The 20,993-nt window shown below is 34.4% G+C and overlaps 1 protein-coding gene across 1 annotated transcript in view; it reads right to left on the reverse strand.

Moving 5' to 3' along the window:
- Positions 1 to 20,993, reverse strand: part of LOC111054144 (conserved oligomeric Golgi complex subunit 4) — a 30,788-nt gene that overhangs the window by 2,079 nt on the left and 7,716 nt on the right. The window contains exons 7-9 of the mRNA XM_022341114.2: positions 20,523 to 20,733; positions 18,729 to 18,983; positions 495 to 680 (exon numbers count right to left, since the gene is read on the reverse strand). Of these exons, the coding sequence (XP_022196806.2) occupies positions 495 to 680; positions 18,729 to 18,983; positions 20,523 to 20,733 (652 nt within the window). The remainder of the gene's footprint in view (positions 1 to 494; positions 681 to 18,728; positions 18,984 to 20,522; positions 20,734 to 20,993) is intronic.

Here is a 20,993-nt window from a genome sequence, read left to right on the forward strand (position 1 = left end):
TTCTTCCTTTCTAGCATGTCACTGTAGCAAATAATCAATACAAGTTTTCTTGAGTGGTAGTAGCTTGAATACGAATTGTTTATAATTGGAAGCCCAGCTAAGAGGTTAATTCAAGTTCAAGATATAGTTGAACAATATCACCAATCAAGAATATGAATGATAATTTATTAATGCATTCAATTACTTCATTATGAGGGTGACAGTTATTTTTTTATACAGATGGAAATAAATTGGAAGTTACATTTGTTCAAATTCAAATGCTAATTAATGAATAATAATAATAATTTTTTGTTGTGATGAATAGGAATAAAATTATCTAGCATTTAAATGCATAAATGGTAATAAATCATAAAACAAATCTTTTTGTAAGGCAAAATTACGTGGAGAAAGTACTAAGTTTATGAGATAGTTGACAAATTGGTGAGTCATTTAGCTTAATATAAGTATATATATCTGAGAGAACTATTTTTCAAAAACCGTATTGAACTACTCACCCGGTTGAATTCAGACTTCATGATGACTTTTTCCATTTGAGTTGTCACTTCAGACACCAGAATTGCAATCAACGCATCATAATTCGAGCTAGTGAGAACTTTTTCGAATTCCAGGAGCAGCATGTTCAGATTTGCTATCAAATTCCTTACAAACGGTTCATTTGCTTCATAATTCGAAAATTCTTCCTGGAAATAGAACAAAAATTTTATTGGAATTTTGATGATTGGAAAAATCTTGACAACATAGACATTCATAAAACTATAAAATATATTTATGGATTTGCAATTATTGTTTAATTTGACTAAATATCGGCAATACGTAGTTATATCTATACTAGCTGGCCCGGCGAACTTCGTACCGCCAAATAGTTGATGCATCTCATGACAAACTTTAGCTGGATGCACACCTCAAAATCTATAACCCATACTAACAATCCTCAAATCCAGACCATCCTATTATCTTTTATTGACCAAATAATCAGTTCAGCACTCTACTCTTTCATGTGCGTGTACAATAGAATAATTATAACTGACAAATTAATTGATCACGCATATCATAAATCGACGTGTAATTTAATTTATGCTACCTTTTTTCATAAAACACATGTACTCCCCAGATCACACCTTTCACATACTTAAATCATGCAGGGGATTTTACTCTTAATATCGGTAGACCGAGCTTCGCTCTGGAGTACAAAAGCATAAAAAATTATTACGAAAGAATATAATATAATATAATAGTTCATACAGAAATGTTCTATCTAATCACAGTGGATTGAAATTAATTCCCAGAGAAATGCAAAAATTTCTCTCACAAAGGCCCGGTTGCACAAAAGCCGGTTAAACTTTAATCTTAATTAATATCACGTGAGCCAAATCAGAGAAGACCATTTCATAAAGATGACTTCTCTGATTGGTTCTTCTGGAATTAAGCAGGATTAAAATTTAACCGTCTTTTGTGCAACCGGCACTAAGTGACTGATTGAATGATTATAAAAGTTCAGCAGCTGAGTCATAATTTTGTCTCAGTCCCACACACATGCACTCGCTCACTCACTTCCATCATCAACAGACGACGAAATTATCAGCTGTTTTTCCAAGGATGAATAATAATGTCCCTCAACGTGTTTTCCCAGGGATGAGACCTAGTACAATCAAATTTTTATATTATATATTAATATAATAATTGATAATGAATGAATAATTTTTTAATTTTATATTAGGCTATTATGGAGTACAGTTGTGAGGCCATTTCTACCGGAAAACCAACATACTGGCCCTCAGATATGCAAAAAATTCCAGACCTAATAGATTTCTTCTTAATTAAAAATGTGAGTTTCAACTTCTTGAGTATTGAGGAAAGTTTCGACCTTGATTCTGACCATTCTCCAATTCTTCTAAAGCTAATTGAAACTATAATACAAAAACAAAATGAACGGCCAGCACTTGTTAATACCCGTACAGACTGGGAAGGATTTCAACAGATGCTGGAAGAAAAAATAATCCTTGATGTACCATTGAGAAGCATGGAACAGTTTGATGGAGAACTGGAAAAATTTGTCATTGACGTCCAACAGGCAGCCTGGTCGAACACCCCACAACTAAGAAGAAGAACTGTAGGAAATAGCTACCCAACAGAAGTGAAGGAAATGATAGCTGAAAAAAGGAGAGCTAGGAAAAAATGGTAACAAACGAACTTCACAAGATAAAAAGCAACTTAATCATTTAACTCAACAGCTCAGAAGAGAAATCCAAAAAATTAAGAATGAATCATTATCTGGGAAATCTAACAGGAGATGAAAGCACCGATTAATCTCTCTGGAAGGCAGCCAGGAAATTGAAAAAACCCATTCAGCATGCACCACTAATTAGGAAACAGGATGGCTCATGGGCTAGAAGCAATACAGAAAAAATTCAAGCATTTGCTGATCATCTGGTAAACACATTTCAACCACACAATCATGATGAGCTAGAAATTGAAGAAGATTTTATTCAGGAGAGCGAAGAGTTAGACATGTTACACTGGATGAAGAAGTGAAAGAAATAAACAAATTAAATACAAAAAAGCACCAGGATTTGATTCAATAACAGGAGTAGTATTGAAGAATTTACCAAGGAAAGCTATAGTGAAATTAACTAATATTATAAACGCCGCTTTTAGACTCAAATATGTTCCTTGCATGTGGAAGGTAGCTGAGGTGGTAATGATCCCAAAACCTGGAAAAGAGCCCCACAACATCTCATCATACCGGCCAATATCTTTGCTTCCAGTAATGTCAAAACTTTTTGAAAGAATATTGTTGAATAGGCTGACTCCGATTATTGAAAGGAAAAAATTGATACCAGATCATCAATTTGGCTTCAGGAAAAAAACATTCAACAATTGATCAGGTACACAGGATTGTAAATATAACAGAAAGGTCGTTGGAAGAGAAAAAGTTTGTTCTGCAGCATTTCTGGATGTGAGTCAAGCTTTTGATAGAGTCTGGCAGGAAGGACTAATCAATAAGTTGAAGAAAATACTTCCGAAGCAATTCACAGACATCTTAAATTTATATTTGTAAGCAAGATGTGTCTTCACCAATTATGTAAGGGGGGGGGGAAGAACTATGATAAGAGAAGAGAACAGAAATACTAGAACTTTATTTAATTGGTATCTTTCGGTTTACATGGTTGAAAATGATAAATATTAATTTTTCTCTATTCCAAAAGGGTGAATATAATATATATATATATATATAATATATATATATATATAATATATATATATATATATATATATATAATATAATATATATATATATATATATATATATATTGTCACGTTATTATTATTTTAAATAACGATTAGCCTCCTGCTTGGCATCAGTCGGTAAAGCATGAGATTTGATATAATTATATAATTAGGTCGTGGTTTTCTAATAGTATTCAGTCTTAAAAAATCTTGATAGGCCTAGATATGGGCTTCTCCTATAACTCTTGTAATTCAATAAATAATAAATATATATATAAATATGATACTTATACTATAGTGTTGAGGAATAAAAAATAAATTGCACACCATGAACGTTCATACATATATTAAACAAATAATGCAAAGATCAGTCGAGGCAAAAAATATATAAAGAGCGATAAAAAAAAATATAATATAAAAATAGAACAATAATTGAAATCAGTAAAATATCACAGGCTAAACTTTATATTCTAGATTTATGGCACGAATCATTACCATGTGCCTTTATCTTGAAATCATATGCATTCTTTTGCATGTAGCTGCGATATGCACTTGCTAATACTTGTCGACTTGGACAATTCAATTAAAAATATGTGCTTTAAGATCAGCTTGATAAATTAGCCACTAATAATCCAAATATATATATATATTAAAATCTCTAGTACTTAGTAGATTTATTTGTATCGAATATATATTTTTATCTCAGGGTGCAAGATTCGGCACCTGACGGAATAAGTAGAGCCATTCATCTAGTGAATTAGAGCTATAATAAATTATCGCAAATTGTATTGCAAAAAAATTAAATATCATATGCATATGTTTTAATAGCCTAGATTTCGTACTTCTTTGATTTAATAGAAATTTCTAAAATATTGATCTATATTTTTCTTTCAAATAAATACCTTTAATACTAATTTTACTTGCGCAAGTATTACTCTTATTAATTTCTCAATTTATAATAAAACCCTTTCGGCGAGCTAGCTTTGATCATCAGATTAATTCGAAGCACTAGGGCGCCCATCACTAATTCAAATTTAATCACTCACGTGTCGAAAATCTTCTTGTAAGCCGCCGATGTCGATCCAACTCCATGTGGTCCGGGAATATGGTAGCCGGAATCGTCTCCTCCAAGGGGTTATAAATTTAATTAAAAATGAAAATGACTTCTGCTTCACAATAGCATCACGAAGTCTTTTAAGAAATTTAATAATTTACTTTAACTTTTACAAAATCATTAGTAAGGTACTACGCTCTAAAATATTTGGGGTCCTCTTATGGTGGCATTTGGCTGGCGAGTGCTGGTTCTTCTTTCTCAAGTTTTACAGATCCTCTTTCCGACTTTCAAATTAGCATAAAATTTAAATATCTTGGTCCTCCGCCATTTAGGTTCAAATAGATCTTACAAAAAATGCCAAAATATTGCTTAGATTATATGATTAATAATTTCTTTGCATTCGAGCCATATCGATAACATAGATTACACAAATTTTAACACAAAATCTAGTACATTTATATAAATATATAGAAATATTTTTGAACTGGCCTACAGTTGCCGCCTATTAACTGCCGTTTTACTATTGGTGCATGCAAATTTTATTCGGTATTCATGCGCCTGGTAACTCTTATTTCCTGAATACATTAAATTATTTTTATTTGGTTTTTTATTTATGCTCTTTGCATGCTAGTTAATATTCTATACATTAATATTAATTCCATGCTACCTAATAATTAGCCACGTGGACAGGTGTTTTTTCATATTGCACACCATCTGATTGCAATAAAGCTCTGCCAAGGGGTTTTGGTCAGATTCTACGTTCCTCGGTTTGATCGATCTCTAGGTCACCGATCCGTGAATACATGTACATAACCTCAATCTTCAAATATTTTATATAATAATCTATTTATGAGCAATAAACTTCCTTCAAATCCTTTTTAGGTTCTTGTACCATTTAGCCAGAACAAGCTGATGCTATCTAATCTTAGTTATTATCTATTTGGCGATATTAGCCAGTTACTTTATTTCAGACCTATTACTGTTTCTGTTAGGGCTTTTTATCTACCCAGATTTAATATGTTACACGCGCCCCTGGGTTTGAATTCAAAATATTTGAGAATCACAATGTTTTTAATGAAAACCCACCCTTCAATACATCGATATACACTATACTTTATTTATAAATTATACTCTCATACTTCTATCACAGTTCGCAGACATATTTGCTGCATCTCCTTTATACCTTTATCAAATACAATAACAAATTCTCCTCCTCAACACACATAAAATATCATAAATATAAACTTCTAAACGTACTCCTCCTGACAACACTTAAAACATAGTAATTTTTAAATTCGCCGCTTGCAGGGCCGCCAACCTAACTACACACATTTCATAATTCTCATAAATGATTCCTTTTAGACAATAATTTCGATTCACAAAACTTCTGGGCTTATATCTTATAGTATTTCTTAGGTCTTAATATAAATAATTTTCTATACATCAGGTACAATACTTTCTTTTGCTAATGGCTCTTTGGTTTTGGTAGCTGGTATTCACTTTAAGTCTTTTCAGGTAACAAACGTGGCATAATTAAAAGTAATAAATATAAAACATATAAATAAATATACCGACATTAATAAATATAATAAATAACAATAATAAATAACTTTTTGGGTACAGTATTTCTTTTTATAAACATATGTTCAACAGACGTCACATATTTGATTTAGGTGGCTTTGCTCAGCTGGTCGCTGTTCTACATTTCATACGGCTACATGTTACATCAGAATTTGCTGTCGACTTTCATAATTATTAACCTAACTGCTGCATTTTTTTCTCTTTAAAGGTAATTTACAATTTTTAAACATACTATCCCCGATTGTGTCCTTTTTTAGTGGATGTAGCTAATTTAATTACACATTTAAAAATTATTCTTTTTCTTATTGCAGGCTTCTAACGGCTGGAAGGAATTAAAACATTGGATTGTTGCCACGCGGTCCTATGCCAAGATTAAATTTATTAAGGAAGGTTAGTAATCGGTTTGATGATAATGTTTTCCTTGATTTCTTATCATATTTATTTCAAATTCTGACGATATTTCATGTAGAATTGTTGTGATTTTTCCCGTATCTTTGGGCTTTCTTCTTGTAGCTATACTGTAGGCTGGTTGGGTTATCTGCTATTCGTTGGTGAGGCTGTCCTAATTGATAATTTATCTTCATGAATTTAAAGCCCTTGTATCTGGTGTACTCTTTCTTCAAATAACTCCTTGTTCCTTTAATAATTGTTTCTTTTAATTGATCCAAAGTCTTCCATTTATTTTCTTTCAATACTACCCACTTAAATTCATTATTAGGCTTCATCATCATAATAAACAATTCAATAATATAACACTTCCAATCAACACTAATAAATTCTTTCAACAATAACACGGTCTTAATTATAGCATCACTTTTCAATATTATCACAGCCATCATAACAAATATTAAACACCATAACAAAACATTTATCATCTCTTTAATAGTATTATCTCTCATCATATAATAGTCAGGTACTTCCATTTTCTTTATATTACTTTTTATTTCTTCCATTCTTCTCAAACACCGTTTATCCTTAATTAATCTCCACAAGTAGTCCACTTTTATGTTGCCCATGCACGAATCAATCATAGTTTTCCTATCAGTTCCGTTTTTATTCCAACATGAATCCATAGTAGTTTCGTAAGCAGCTCCGGTTTTGTTCCAATTATTACTTCCATTTTGCCGGTCACATCGTCGATCATAGTTTTTAAAACGTATGTGCCGCGGATGCACGCCGTCGGTGGTCTGTTCTCCAACCTGGTCCCGGTCCGGTATCCTCCTCGGGCGTTTGAACCGTGCGTGCGGCCTCCATCGGCGCGCGCGGTTCCTCCGTTTCTTCCGCCTCCGGGCCTTGCGGTGCATGCTCTTCTCCCGAATGTCGTCCTCCTCGTCCTGATGTCGGTCGGGTGTCCTCGGGCGCTTCCGTCTCCGGGCCTTGCGGTGCATGTTTCTCTTTCTATCCTGTATGCTGTCCTCTCGTTCTTCCATGGGGTCCTTGGTTCGCCGTGTGGTGATATGATGCGCGGGTGTAGGCTCTGTGTGCAGATGCATGGTGGTGGTCGAAACAGGTAGTATGGTGGCGGTCTCCTCCTGGCGGCTGTTTATTTTTAGCAGTGACTCTTCGGTGGCAGGTTGCTCTTCGGTGGGGAACAGGAAACTTAATAGAGGCTGATGCTTGCGGCTGGTTTTAATTGCATGTTGGGCGGCGGTTTTTTGTGATAGGCTGTCTTGTATGGGCTCCTGTGTGTCTGGTGGTGGGTTATCTTGTGTTTCTTGTAACAAAGTCTCCGATAAATCATTTCTGAATGTGGTGTATGACGTTGAAATATCCTGCTTTTCTTGGTTTGTTTCATTTGAGTTTATGCTTGTTATATCGGGGGTATCATATAGTCCTGGTTTATTAGCTGTAGTTTTCTGTATATCTGGTGGCGGGTCGTTGGGTGCTGGGTTCCGGGTTTTTTGTTGATTCAATCCTATTGCATGTGCTAATGTATAATTTGTACTTACTTGTTGAGGTGGCGGTTTATAATTTCTGTTGTAATTGTTTTGTGTGTGATTATTATGTGAGTTTAATCGATCACGGCCATCATAGTGATTCTTACGATTGCTCTGCTGGGCATAGTGGTTGGTTGTGCGATTTTGAAATTTTTCATTATTCCAGTTACCATTTTGCCTGTGCTCATAGCGGCGTTCAAATTGAGGAGCAGATCGGTAGCGATCATATGATACCGGTTCATAATTTTGGCTGTTATGCTGATTAAATTTTGAATTATGTTGATTTGGTGCGTATCTCTGGTCTGAGCGGTGGTTTGATATTGCCATTGCAGACTGTATGCCATATAAATGATTTATCAGCTGCTTACAATCAGTAATGGGTTGTGTGGCGAGTGCCATTCTAACTTGATACGGTAGCTTCTTTAAAATAATACTTGCTAATGCCGATTCATTAATGGGCTCGCTCAATTGAGAATTTTTAAACTGTAGGGCAGTGACGAAAGTGGTACATGCACCGTCTAAGTTAGGGTTGAAATCGCATGATATAATGTCCGCTAGCACGTCCAACTGTTTACTTCTGCTCCAATACTGTTCCAGGAAGACAGCGACAAACTCATCCAATGATGTAAATTCATGGGCTCTACTCCGAAAGAACATCAGGGGTTCGCCAATCAATAAATTAGTCAAACGAAGACGCCAAAAATTCCAAGAGGTAGGTGCAAGAGTTTGTACTAATTTTATCTGATCAATGAATGGTTGAGGTTGCAAATGGCGATCAGTATTATCAAATTTTCCTAGTCCTTGTAATATACTATGTACGTTGAGGTTGTCTGTTTGAATCCCTTGAGGTTGTTGTTGAATATGATTTTCCAATGCTATTATTTTTTCCTGTGTTATCTGCCATTGACTATTATGTGTAATTTTATTTGCGTTTATTTCTTGATTTAATTGAGTCAGAGTGGATTTTTGAATTAGTAGAGTTCCGTTTAAAGCTTTACAGGTTTCAGTATTTTGATTGATGCTACCTTGCAGTTGGTTCATTTTTGTGGACATATTAATCTGTTTGTTTTGTATTTCTTTAATACTGTTAATATTTTTGTCAACTGTAGTTGTTAAGTTTTGATTGGCAACGGTAATTTGTTTGTGGATTTCTTGGTGGCAATCGGCCTTAATGTTATTGGTTATATCCTGAATGGGTGTAGTGATTTGTGTGGTTAGGTTATCTATCCTTTCATTGAGTTCACATGTAACCGTATCCAACCTTTCCGATAATCCTGCCGTAACTTTATCCTGACTTTCTTTTTGTAGGGTTATCATTGCTTTTAATTCTTCCCTATGATTCTCTACTTTAGTTTCAATATTATCCAACCGTTGTTCTACTGATTTTATAGCGCCTGCGGTCTCTTTCATGCCCTGTTCCACTGTTTGTTTATTTTCCTCTTTTACTGTAGCAATCTCTTTTTTAATCTCCTGCATCATATTATCCATTGTTTTTTGTAACATAATATTGAAAGTACTGCTAGTTTGTTCCATTATTACCTTTTGAAGCGGATCTAACTCTGTGATTGAAAATATACTTTGTTTGCTCAGGTGTGACTCGGCCTCCGGCGATGCGGGTTCTGCAGGCTGCTCCTCGCCCCCTTCAAAGTTGATCTCTACTATCCGTTGATTCAATGGTGTGTCAGCGGCGTCGATTCGAGTGGATGATAGAGGTTGCAGACCTGGTGGATCGAAGACTATCGACCCGACGCTTCCTGGTTCCCTTTCTCGTGGCGTATTGGCATCTACCGTGGTGGGGTTTGATGTGCTTGGAGTCGACAAAGTGGGATCTGTGCAACCGCCGTACATATATGAAACTTCAGAGTTTGCGGGAGTGTGATTCATTATGTCAAATATGATAAATGCTAATTAAACAGTGATAAAAATGATAAGCGAAAATGCTTAAAAAAGAGACACAAACCGGGACTTACAGTGAACAGTGATGTGTAAAGTGTTTGGATACTCTTACAACAAGGTATTTATACTTAAGTTTTTTATAATGCTCTAGCGCCCCCAATGTTTTGTTGATTTATTCTTGGCTAGTTTACAGGCTGCGACTTATTTTCCAACCGGCTTAAACACCTAATATATTTTTGACTAGAAAGTAATAGCAGTTTAGGCTTATAAAATATAATCTCTCTCTATAAACATGTATTTTTCACAGTACTAATAATATAAAATTTTCTTTAAAACATATAATTTCTCTCTATTTAAAGCTATTGTTTCCCCAAAAAGTAATACAAATTTCCTTCGCCAGTTTTCCTCACAACTCGTATAAGTTATCTATAATTTTCAATATGGTTATTGACTTAATTTCAAATAATTATTCGATGAGCTTGGCTCTCATCATCAGTCCCACGTTGGTACGGCATATCTTTATGTCACGTTATTCTTTATATTTAAATAACGATTAGCCTCCTGCTTGGCATCAGTCGGTAAAGCATGAGATTTGATATAATTAGGTCGTGGTTTTCTAATAGTATTCAGTCTTAAAAAATCTTGATAGGCCTAGATATGGGCTTCTCCTATAACTCTTGTAATTCAATAAATAATAAATATATATATAAATGATACTTATACTATAGTGTTGAGGAATAAAAAATAAATTGCACACCATGAAAGTTTCATACATATATTACACAAATAATGCAAAGATCAATCGAGGCAAAAAATATATAAAGAGCGATAAAAAAAAATATAATATAAAAATAGAACAATAATTGAAATCAATAAAATATCACAGGCTAAACTTTATATTCTAGATTTATGGCACGAATCATTACCATGTGCCTTTATCTTAAAATCATATGCATTCTGTTGCATGTAGCTGCGATATGCGCTTGCTAATACTTGTCGACTTGGATAATTCAATCAAAAAATATGTGCTCTAAGATCAGCTTGATAAATTAGCCACTAATAATCCAAATATATATATATATTAAAATCTCTAGTACTTAGTAGATTTATTTGTATCGAATATATATTTTTATCTCAGGGTGCAAGATTCGGCACCTGACGGAATAGGTAGAGCCATTCATCTAGTGAATTAGAACTATAATAAATTATCGCAAATTGTATTGCAAAAAATTAAATATTATATGCATATGTTTTAATAGCCTAGATTTTGTACTTCTTTGATTTAATAGAAATTTCTAAAATATTGATCTATATTTTTCTTTCAAATAAATACCTTTAATACTAATTTTACTTGCGCAAGTATTACTCTTATTAATTTCTCAATTTATAATAAAACCCTTTCGGCGAGCTAGCTTTGATCATCAGATTAATTCGAAGCACTAGGGCGCCCATCACTAATTCAAATTTAATCACTCACGTGTCGAAAATCTTCTTGTAAGCCGCCGATGTCGATCCAACTCCATGTGGTCCGGGAATATGGTAGCCGGAATCGTCTCCTCCAAGGGGTTATAAATTTAATTAAAAATGAAAATGACTTCTGCTTCACAATAGCATCACGAAGTCTTTTAAGAAATTTAATAATTTACTTTAACTTTAACTTTTACAAAATCATTAGTAAGGTACTTCGCTCTAAAATATTTGGGGTCCTCTTATGGTGGCATTTGGCTGGCGAGTGCTGGTTCTTCTTTCTCAAGTTTTACAGATCCTCTTTCCGACTTTCAAATTAGCATAAAATTTAAATATCTTAGTCCTCCGCCATTAGGTTCAAATAGATCTTACAAAAAATGCCAAAATATTGCTTAGATTATATGATTAATAATTTCTTTGCATTCGAGCCATATCGATAACATAGATTACACAAATTTTAACACAAAATCTAGTACATTTATATAAATATATAGAAATATTTTTGAACTGGCCTACAGTTGCCGCCTATTAACTGCCGTTTTACTATTGGTGCATGCAAATTTTATTCGGTATTCATGCGCCTGGTAACTCTTATTTCCTGAATACATTAAATTATTTTTATTTGGTTTTTTATTTATGCTCTTTGCATGCTAGTTAATATTCTATACATTAATATTAATTCCATGCTACCTAATAATTAGCCACGTGGACAGGTGTTTTTTCATATTGCACACCATCTGATTGCAATAAAGCTCTGCCAAGGGGTTTTGGTCAGATTCTACGTTCCTCGGTTTGATCGATCTCTAGGTCACCGATCCGTGAATACATGTACATAACCTCAATCTTCAAATATTTTATATAATAATCTATTTATGAGCAATAAACTTCCTTCAAATCCTTTTTAGGTTCTTGTACCATTTAGCCAGAACAAGCTGATGCTATCTAATCTTAGTTATTATCTATTTGGCGATATTAGCCAGTTACTTTATTTCAGACCTATTACTGTTTCTGTTAGGGCTTTTTATCTACCCAGATTAATATGTTACAATATATATATATATTATATATATATATATATATATATATATATATAATATATAATTCAAACCAATATTAAAATTGAATTTAATGGGAAAACAACTCGCTGCTGCTTACGATGATTCAATCTTTGTGGTTATGAAAATTAAGAACAATGATCTTATCCAGTAGTCACCTACCTTTTGAGTATGGCTTCCCCCTTTGGCATCCACTGGTTTAATCGCGACTTTACAGTTATCATTTTAAAAGAAAAAAAATTAACTGAACCAATGACTAGGTTCAGAACCCGTCTCCCTTAACAATACAATTATTTTTAAACGGCCCGATCTGTGACTGTATTATAAAACGAAACGAAATCTAGCCTTCTTCACTGGATCAGCCGGACTTTACTCACAGTCCTAACGAACGAGCTCTGCCCCAAAAGCTAAATTTTGGGTATTAATATAAACTCCGTCAATGCCAAACATAAAAGCCATTTCAAGTACATATTTTTATCTGTCGCGCAGGCGGCACGTTTGTTATTAGAAACAAAAAGAAGCTACGTTAATATTGACAAATAAAATAAACAATCTTTCTGCCGATGACAAAGATTGTTCAAAGACAAAAATACTGTTCATTGAACTTTTAATTAAAAAAACTCTAAAATCCTGATCAATATGAGATAAATATATGATTCATATAATGTCCCATATGACCAGGTGACACATCACCCATCCCGCTGAAAGACTCGTCCCTGAGTCTGTAGTCAAGAGGGGAACAAAAATTTAAAAAAAAAGTATTAAACATAATAATATACTTCGGAAACTGACGTGCGCTTGATTGACTCGATAATGCTACTTTTAGGGGTTCTGGAATAACGATAGGGTAAAGTAGTTCTCAATTATGTAGATAATCCTCTGATGTCCTCGTCGATGTAAGCTACTAGTAGACGTCCTTGTATGTGACGTCCTCTGCATTCCTCCGATGTGATGTGTGGTGTATGGAACTTGAGATGCGTCCGCTAATGTCCGACTTGACCATCATAGTTGATTCAGCTCCTTCAGGCCTCCAGCCACCATGTACTAAAGATATGATGACAATCGTAAGGTATCCATATTTCTGGTTGAAGTCGAGCCATCTCTCAACTGTCGAAGAAATCTCTCGCAGCTCAGCTCGCAAATAGTAGAATTGTATGCGTGTGTCCAACTATAATTGATACGGTAGTAGAATACTACTAATAGAGTCACTGGATATTAATTCATCCAGCTGCCATCCAATCGAGCCGCCAAAATAATGAAATCTCCCAGCATTGAAATCCATCTGTTATGGTTTCCACAGAACATGAAGTTTGTTCTTCATTATACTGAAGCTCTGAGTAGCGCCTGATGTCCTCTCCGTTGTTATTATGTAATAATCATAGTAGATTTTGTGGGAATTTGTAGTCCTAAAAATTTGAATATGAGACCCTACGGAGGATTCTCTTGTATGAAGTATTTATTAGTACTATAGGACAAAAAAAGTTGCTCATTAGTCCCTAGACTAGATAGCAATGTATCGTTGAATAAAAAAAATAAACAAAATATTATAAACCTACTACATTCTGAATTTCGTGAGAATCGTTAGAGCCGTTTTCGAGATCCGGTGACATACAAACATAATTATAAACATTTAAACAGAAATTGCTCGTTTAATAGTATAGGATAAAAAAATCGAATGCGTAACCTTGGAAAATAGCTGGAAAATTTATTGCTTCACAAACTTTTTAAATAATTGGTGAGTGACGATGAAACGATTAACCCTGATGTCGGAATTAGAATTGAGAGTTTCGATAGAAATCAATGGTACACCATTGATTAATTTATCAGTAATAACTTCAAATACCAACTTTTATTAAAATCTTGCAGGTAACTCGTGCTCCGCAAGGGTCCAAATAAAAACTTGACCAACTAAAATCTTGAAGAATTGAAAATAGGCCTATAACCATCCTCGGTAAATTAAATATTGAAAAAGATCGATCAATAATAAGTCTCAATAAGTAACTGAATATATGTGACTAAAGCTGCGTTTACATCAAAGTTATAAACAAAATGTTTATTTTTCTGTCCTTATAGATTCTATTAGATTGAACGGAACTTGACAAACAAATATGTTCATCATGTGTATGATAAGTTACGTTCAATCTAATAGAATCTATAAGGACGGAGAAATAAACATTTTGCTAATAAATTTAGTGTAAACGCAGCTTTATCCTATACTATTAAACGAGCAATTTCTGTTTATATGTTTATGTTTTTATGTTTACATGTTTATATATCTGTATGTGACTGGATCTCAAAAATGGCTCTATCGAATCTCTCGAAATTTGGAACATAGTAGGTTTATGATATAAAAATTCGATTGCACTAGGAAAACTTGCTGAACGACATTTAAAGGATAATTCATCCTTGAAAAAACTGCTGAGATTTTCGTCGTTTTTGTGTATGAAAATGAGTGAGCGTCTGTGGAAAATCAAGATATCTCATCCCCGAAATTCACAAGCTGACGTAAAGCCAAACTGTAAAATATAAACACGACCTAAACGATGAAGAAACCTTGAGGGTTTGAAAGGTAAAATTAATTATAATTAATCAAAAATAATAATCATATTGAAAATAGAAACATATTTTCGTGATGTTTCCAAATTCATCAAATAGTTAAATTTCATTTTAATTCTTCAACACTAAGGCCGGTTACAGAGTTCGACCGACCGTCAGTGCGTACGTCAGTCGCGCTTGTCTTTTCCATAGATATTCCATGTATCCGTACAGAGCAGGACTGACGGCACGCGCATGTGCACGGTCAGGACCATGCATTTTATACAGCGTACGAATACCATCGGTCGAGTTCGTGCGCATCCGTTCCATCGGTCGACTGACGCGCTATTGAAACAAATAGAAGCTTTCAGAGCTGTACTGATCAGTAGCCTGATCGCAACATAACCAATGTGCTGACACCTCTGCCCGACAATCAGCTGATTGAATAGCATAATGAATGAATTCAATTAATAGTGTCATATTTGAATTCAGAGTTTTTCTATACATTTCTTTAATCATTTCTAAATTTTTAATTGAAAAAATCATATATTATTAATATTATCTACATTTATGATCCGTAGCTTACGTGACTGCAAGTATTCCCAATGGTGATACAATCTCGAAATAACTCATCAAAATTTCGGATGGAGATTCTGAGGTAGTTGAAAAATGTATCTTCACCCCAAGCAATGATGTATATAATGGTACTAAATTCCGTTTGAAATGCTCTTTGGGCGACCATCGGTGAACTTGATATCTACGTCTTTTAATCTTTCGTTTACGAAGATAATAAGCTGCAATTAAACAATCTGTAAAGGCGTCCATTTTTTGAGTCAGAAAAACTGATGTATAGTCAGGATGGTGCATACGCACTGACGGTCGGTCGAGCTCTGAATGTGTAAAACTGATTCATCGATGCGTACGGTCAGGATGGTACATTTTTTAGCATATGCACACAGCTGCTGGTTGGCCTTTGCATGTGTGGTATTTTGTTTATAAAGTGATGAGACATAGTATTGGCAATGACCATTTTCAGTGTTCATAGTGTATGAATAACATTCCTTTTTTGGATAGTAGAATTAGAAGTAATTCTCAAGTGAAAACTTCATCATATAGTTGCGAATGCTGAGCTAAATTTTTACTCTAAAAAGTCCAAAATAGTAACTAGATGCTATTTGTATGTAGAATACTAGATGTATTAGAATAGTAAATTAACAAATATTGTAACAAACAGAGTTTATCATTCTATAAACTATATATATTATAATTTCCTCTCTCGTTATAGAATTTGTATGCTTTTGTACTCCAGAGCGAAGTTCGGTCCCCCGATATTAACTAAAATATGTGATAACTGTAACTAATGCATGTAACTGAGGAGTAACTGATATTTGAATAAGTAACTGGCCTTTCGGAGATGTTACCTTCTGCCAACCAAATTATTTGTTTAGTAACATTTTTTATGATAGATTTAATATTAATATTATAATAAATATTTCTACATTGCTATCAAAAATAACCAAACGGTTTCATTTACTCCAATCAATTATTAGTATCGGGGCACCGAGCTTCGCTCGTTATTCATTTATTGATAAACAATACACAATTCTTTAAAATGATTGGGGAAGGACTAACAGGCACAGCCCATAGCTGTTTCCTCCCCGAATTTTTATTCATACACTATAAATAGTTCAAAAAATATGTTATGTTCCATACTCTCAAATTCAGGACCAATTTTCAGTCGAAACATTTGAAAACAGAAAAGTTCTAATTTAGATTGTTTGCAAACCAAATTGAATAACAAAATAACACTCACTAATCACTTAAAACTGTAAAATAATGATTAACTTTGAAAATTATGATATATTCTAATTTAGAATGATATACCATGTCATGTCAACAAATATGATTATTTTGATTGAGTCGATTAAAATTTCTAAATAATATTTCTAGAGAGATAAGCTGATTGATTCAACAGCTGAAAATAATTCTGCCTCTCTCCCACACACGCATTTACTTTTCGCGTTTTTGGACTATTTATAGTGTATAAATTAAAATTCTGGGAAGAAACTGTTTTGGGCTGTGCCTCTTGGGCCCGCCGCAAAGTAGACCCACGCTAATCAACGAAAAGCAACCCACGCCGTGGGATGTTTTGTAAACCATTGCTAGGCTTCTCCACACATCTGTTTAATACATGCAATGAATAATTCACTTGTCAGCTGATTTATCATGAATAATTATATAGCAATGGTTCATAAAACATCCCACGGCGTGGGTTGCTTTTCGTGGATTAGCGTGGGTCTACTTTGCGGCGGGCCCAAGTCCTTCCCCAATTTTGTTCTGTTTATCAATAAATGAATAACGAGCGAAGCTCGGTGCCCCGATATTTATGATGAAAACACTAATGTTTAGCTTGATTTAGCTTACTGTACAGCTAGTACTAGTAACTTTAGATGCTATTATTCATATTATTCCAATTATTCATTTTAATGGATTCCAGTTATATAGATAAATATCCAACACCAAAAAAAATAATTTACTAAAAATCAATTAATTCTAAACACCGAAGACAGCACAATTATTCGAAACAAAGCAATGTCTTTAACCTGAGGCCGCACTGCTGGATGGTTACACATAGAACAGTCATTTTATTTTTAGTTGGGGCGTTTAGAATAAAATTTATGGAGCAGCACACACTCTTGTCTACAGTACTATCTACCGACGGCTGTTGGATGACGCAATGATTATAACAGCTGATTTTTATTTCTGTGTGTGGCCAGCTCACAAATTTTCTCTCATAAAGCTGCGTACACATAAACGCGCCTCCAACCCGCACCGAGCACGCTCCGCCCTCTTACCACCCTCGTTCCTCCATCGAACCACAGTCGCTCCGCCCCCGCACCCATCATGAACGTTACGGAAGATGTTAGATCTTCTCGCGTTCTCCGGTCGAACCACTCTTGCTCCCCGGTCGATCATCAACCGCTCTGCCGGAGTGACGTTCGGTTGCGGAGCAGAGCGAAAGTCTGTACGCACCTTAAGGATTACAAATATCGGGTCACCGAGCTTCGCTCGTTATTTACTTATTGATAAACAGAACACAATAATTCTTTAAAATGATTGGAGAAGGACTAACAGGCACAGCCAAAAACAGTTTCTTCCCCGAATTTTGATTTATATACTATAAAATAATATTCCAAAAAGTAGTTTATGTTCCATAAACTTGAATTCAGGTTCAATTTTCAGTCCAAACATTTAAAAACAGAAAAGTTTTGAGTGTTTACAAACCAAAATAAATAACAAAATAACACTCTAATCACTTAAAACTGTAAAATAATAATTAACTTTGAAAATTATGATATACTCTTATTTAGAATGATATACCATGTCATGTCAACAAACCAGATTATTTTGATCAAATCGATTAAAATTTCTAGATTACTTCTAGTTCTCGTGAATAAGCTGATTGATTGCAAATAGTTGAACAGCTGAACATAATTCTGTCTCTCTTCCACACAGGCACTCACATCTCCTGTTATCGATAGACGACGAAATTATCATCTGTTTTTCTAAGGATGAATAATTATTATCCTTTTCATGTCCTTCAGCGAGTTTTCCCGGGGATGAGGCCTAGTGCAATCGAATTTTTATATCATAAACCTACTATGTTTCAAATTTCGTGAAAATCGTTAGAGCCGTTTTCGAGATCCGTTAGACATACATAACCAGATAACCATATACAGAAATTGCTCGGTTAATACTAGGAAGTAAACTTTGAAGGACCGTTGGAAGAGCCCTGAATTCGGATTATAAATTTGCTAGGCCATTAACCTGGTTCTGAACATAAAACAAAAAACTAAAAAAATCATCAAATTTGGTGCACACATAAAAAGTTATTGAATGTCAAAATTTGAGGCTCGATTTTTATTAATATTATAGATTATAGATGATGTAATTGTGTTGATGAATGCAGCTTACCTGAGTGAGATTGTGCGAGAGCGTGAAGAAGGTGTCGACCCAGGGCCCGATGCGGGGCTTGATGGCGGACACCTGCAGCTGCTGCAGGCCGTAGTCGACGATGGCGCCTAGGGCGGCGGTGACCACACTCAGCCCCCCCAGACAGCTATCCAGCTTGGCGCGCTCGTGCTCACTTGAGCAGGGCAGCTCGTGGCTGAGGCTGCGGCACAGCGTGGTCACACACTCAGAGCACACGTCAGCGTTGTTCAGGTAGATCTGCAAACACATTTCACTGTGGTGACGTGATGCCTCAGCTTAGAGAAGGTGATTTGGTGCTAGATATATTCAATAAAAATTGATAATATGTGTTTTGTATTTCCAATGAACTGAAACTAGATGACTGATCAGGTTTGAAGTTCAAAAATATGTGTGAAAATCGTTGAAGCTTTATGACCAGAAATTATTGAGATATTTAAAATTTAAATATGGTTTCTACGGTTTGGAGTTTCGCCACAAGCAAATAAAAAAGCCTAATTGCAACAAAATTATTATCAATGAATCTTATGTTTAGTGATGTGAGAACCGTATGCTTGATGTAGAACGATGATCAAATAACATTATTTTTAGTGATGATGATAATAATTGTTCAAATTAATTTGTATAGTACATTAAGCTTATCAAACTTGAACTTAAACTGAATCGAAACACAAGTTCTATTAAACCTGAAGTTCGAATCGAGCATGCATGGATAATCATCTTATTAACCCATCCACTCACTTTCCATGTACAGACAAAAAATTATGTGGGCACATCTATATAATAAGAGAGAGTAGGGTTGTGTTTGTTCGTGTGTTCGTTTGTTCGCATCAAAACATGTCAAATTGTGGATTGCATACCGGAAAAACGGGAATGATTTAGATCTCCTAATTTTGAACATAGATTCTAAGAATATCAATCTCGTGCACCTGGAAGCCCAAATTTCAATTTTCCTTCTAGATTTTTCAGAATTAATGTTCAAACTTCATTAATAGTACATACGATTTCATAAAAAATCACCAAATCATATGGTCGGAATTAAAAAATTTTATTATATTAAAGAACTGGATTATACACGTATACAGGTGTAAAGTACTATAGGAAAATTATGTTTGACGCATCATCAGTTCTGAACTACTGGACTGATTTACTTGAAATGCTGCTTATAAATTCTTAATCAACCGAGGATTCTTATAGGCCTATTTTAAATTCTTCTGGATTTCATTACGTCAAGTTTTAAAATAGACCCTTGCGAAGCACGGGTTACCTGCTAGTCAGCAATAAAAGCCATCGAGAAATTCATATCGAACACAGCTGTTCCTACTTGCGTGATTGCATCTTGTGTGCATCACAAACGAACAATAATTGTGCCATCCTTGTTAAATGCTTGGAAAATGAGAATTTAAACTAGGTAGTACAATAAAACATTAGATTATTCAAAAATTAATTTATGAATTAAACATTATTCAGGACTTGTTGCACAGCTGTCATTATATTTAATCAAATTTTGAAGATTCTAATTACTTATAGAGCTTAAATTTCATTACCACTGTGAAAAGCTTGTAACAAAGGAGAAGTAGTACAGTGAGTTCAACTGGACTAAGTTTAAATGTATTTATGAATTGAACATCATTCAGAGCTTCCTGCACAGATTTCATTGGGTTTTATCGAATTTTGAAAAATTTTATAATTTGAACTTGATTGACACATGTGGTAGACTTAAACAATAGAAAAGGAACTTCAACTGACTAAGTTGTAGTTGATTGAGTTGATGCTCACCAAAAATGTGTTTCTTGCTTGTTCGGAATCGGATGTTTGTAGTCTACCTTGGAGCATCACGTTGTAGGCTTGGGTGAGATCCAGGTAGCCGGACGGAAAACCGAGTTTCAATTGATTTCTAAGCGCTGAACACATCTCTGTTTCAAGTGCCCCACACGCATTGTTGATCACTGCACACACGCCGTCAATACTTCCACTTGTACCAGCTCTCCTGCCAAAATTAATCATTTTTAAATTAACTCTACACTAAATATTTTTAATTGCATATTCAAAATAAATATTTTTGATATTATCTTTTGAAGGAATGTACGATAGATTGCAAAGTTGATAAGTTGCATCTTTATTATATTAAAGCTTAATTTATTAATATACACTCACTACGCAGTCAAGAAAGTTGAAAGGTGTTTTTAATCTATCTGTGTCGTGTGTTTCCTTTTTAAATTAGTATCAATACAAATCTTCATGACAATA

The sequence above is a fragment of the Nilaparvata lugens genome, chromosome 3 (genome assembly GCF_014356525.2).
Source record: "Nilaparvata lugens isolate BPH chromosome 3, ASM1435652v1, whole genome shotgun sequence".
In the NCBI taxonomy this organism is placed as follows: Eukaryota; Metazoa; Arthropoda; class Insecta; order Hemiptera; family Delphacidae; genus Nilaparvata; species Nilaparvata lugens.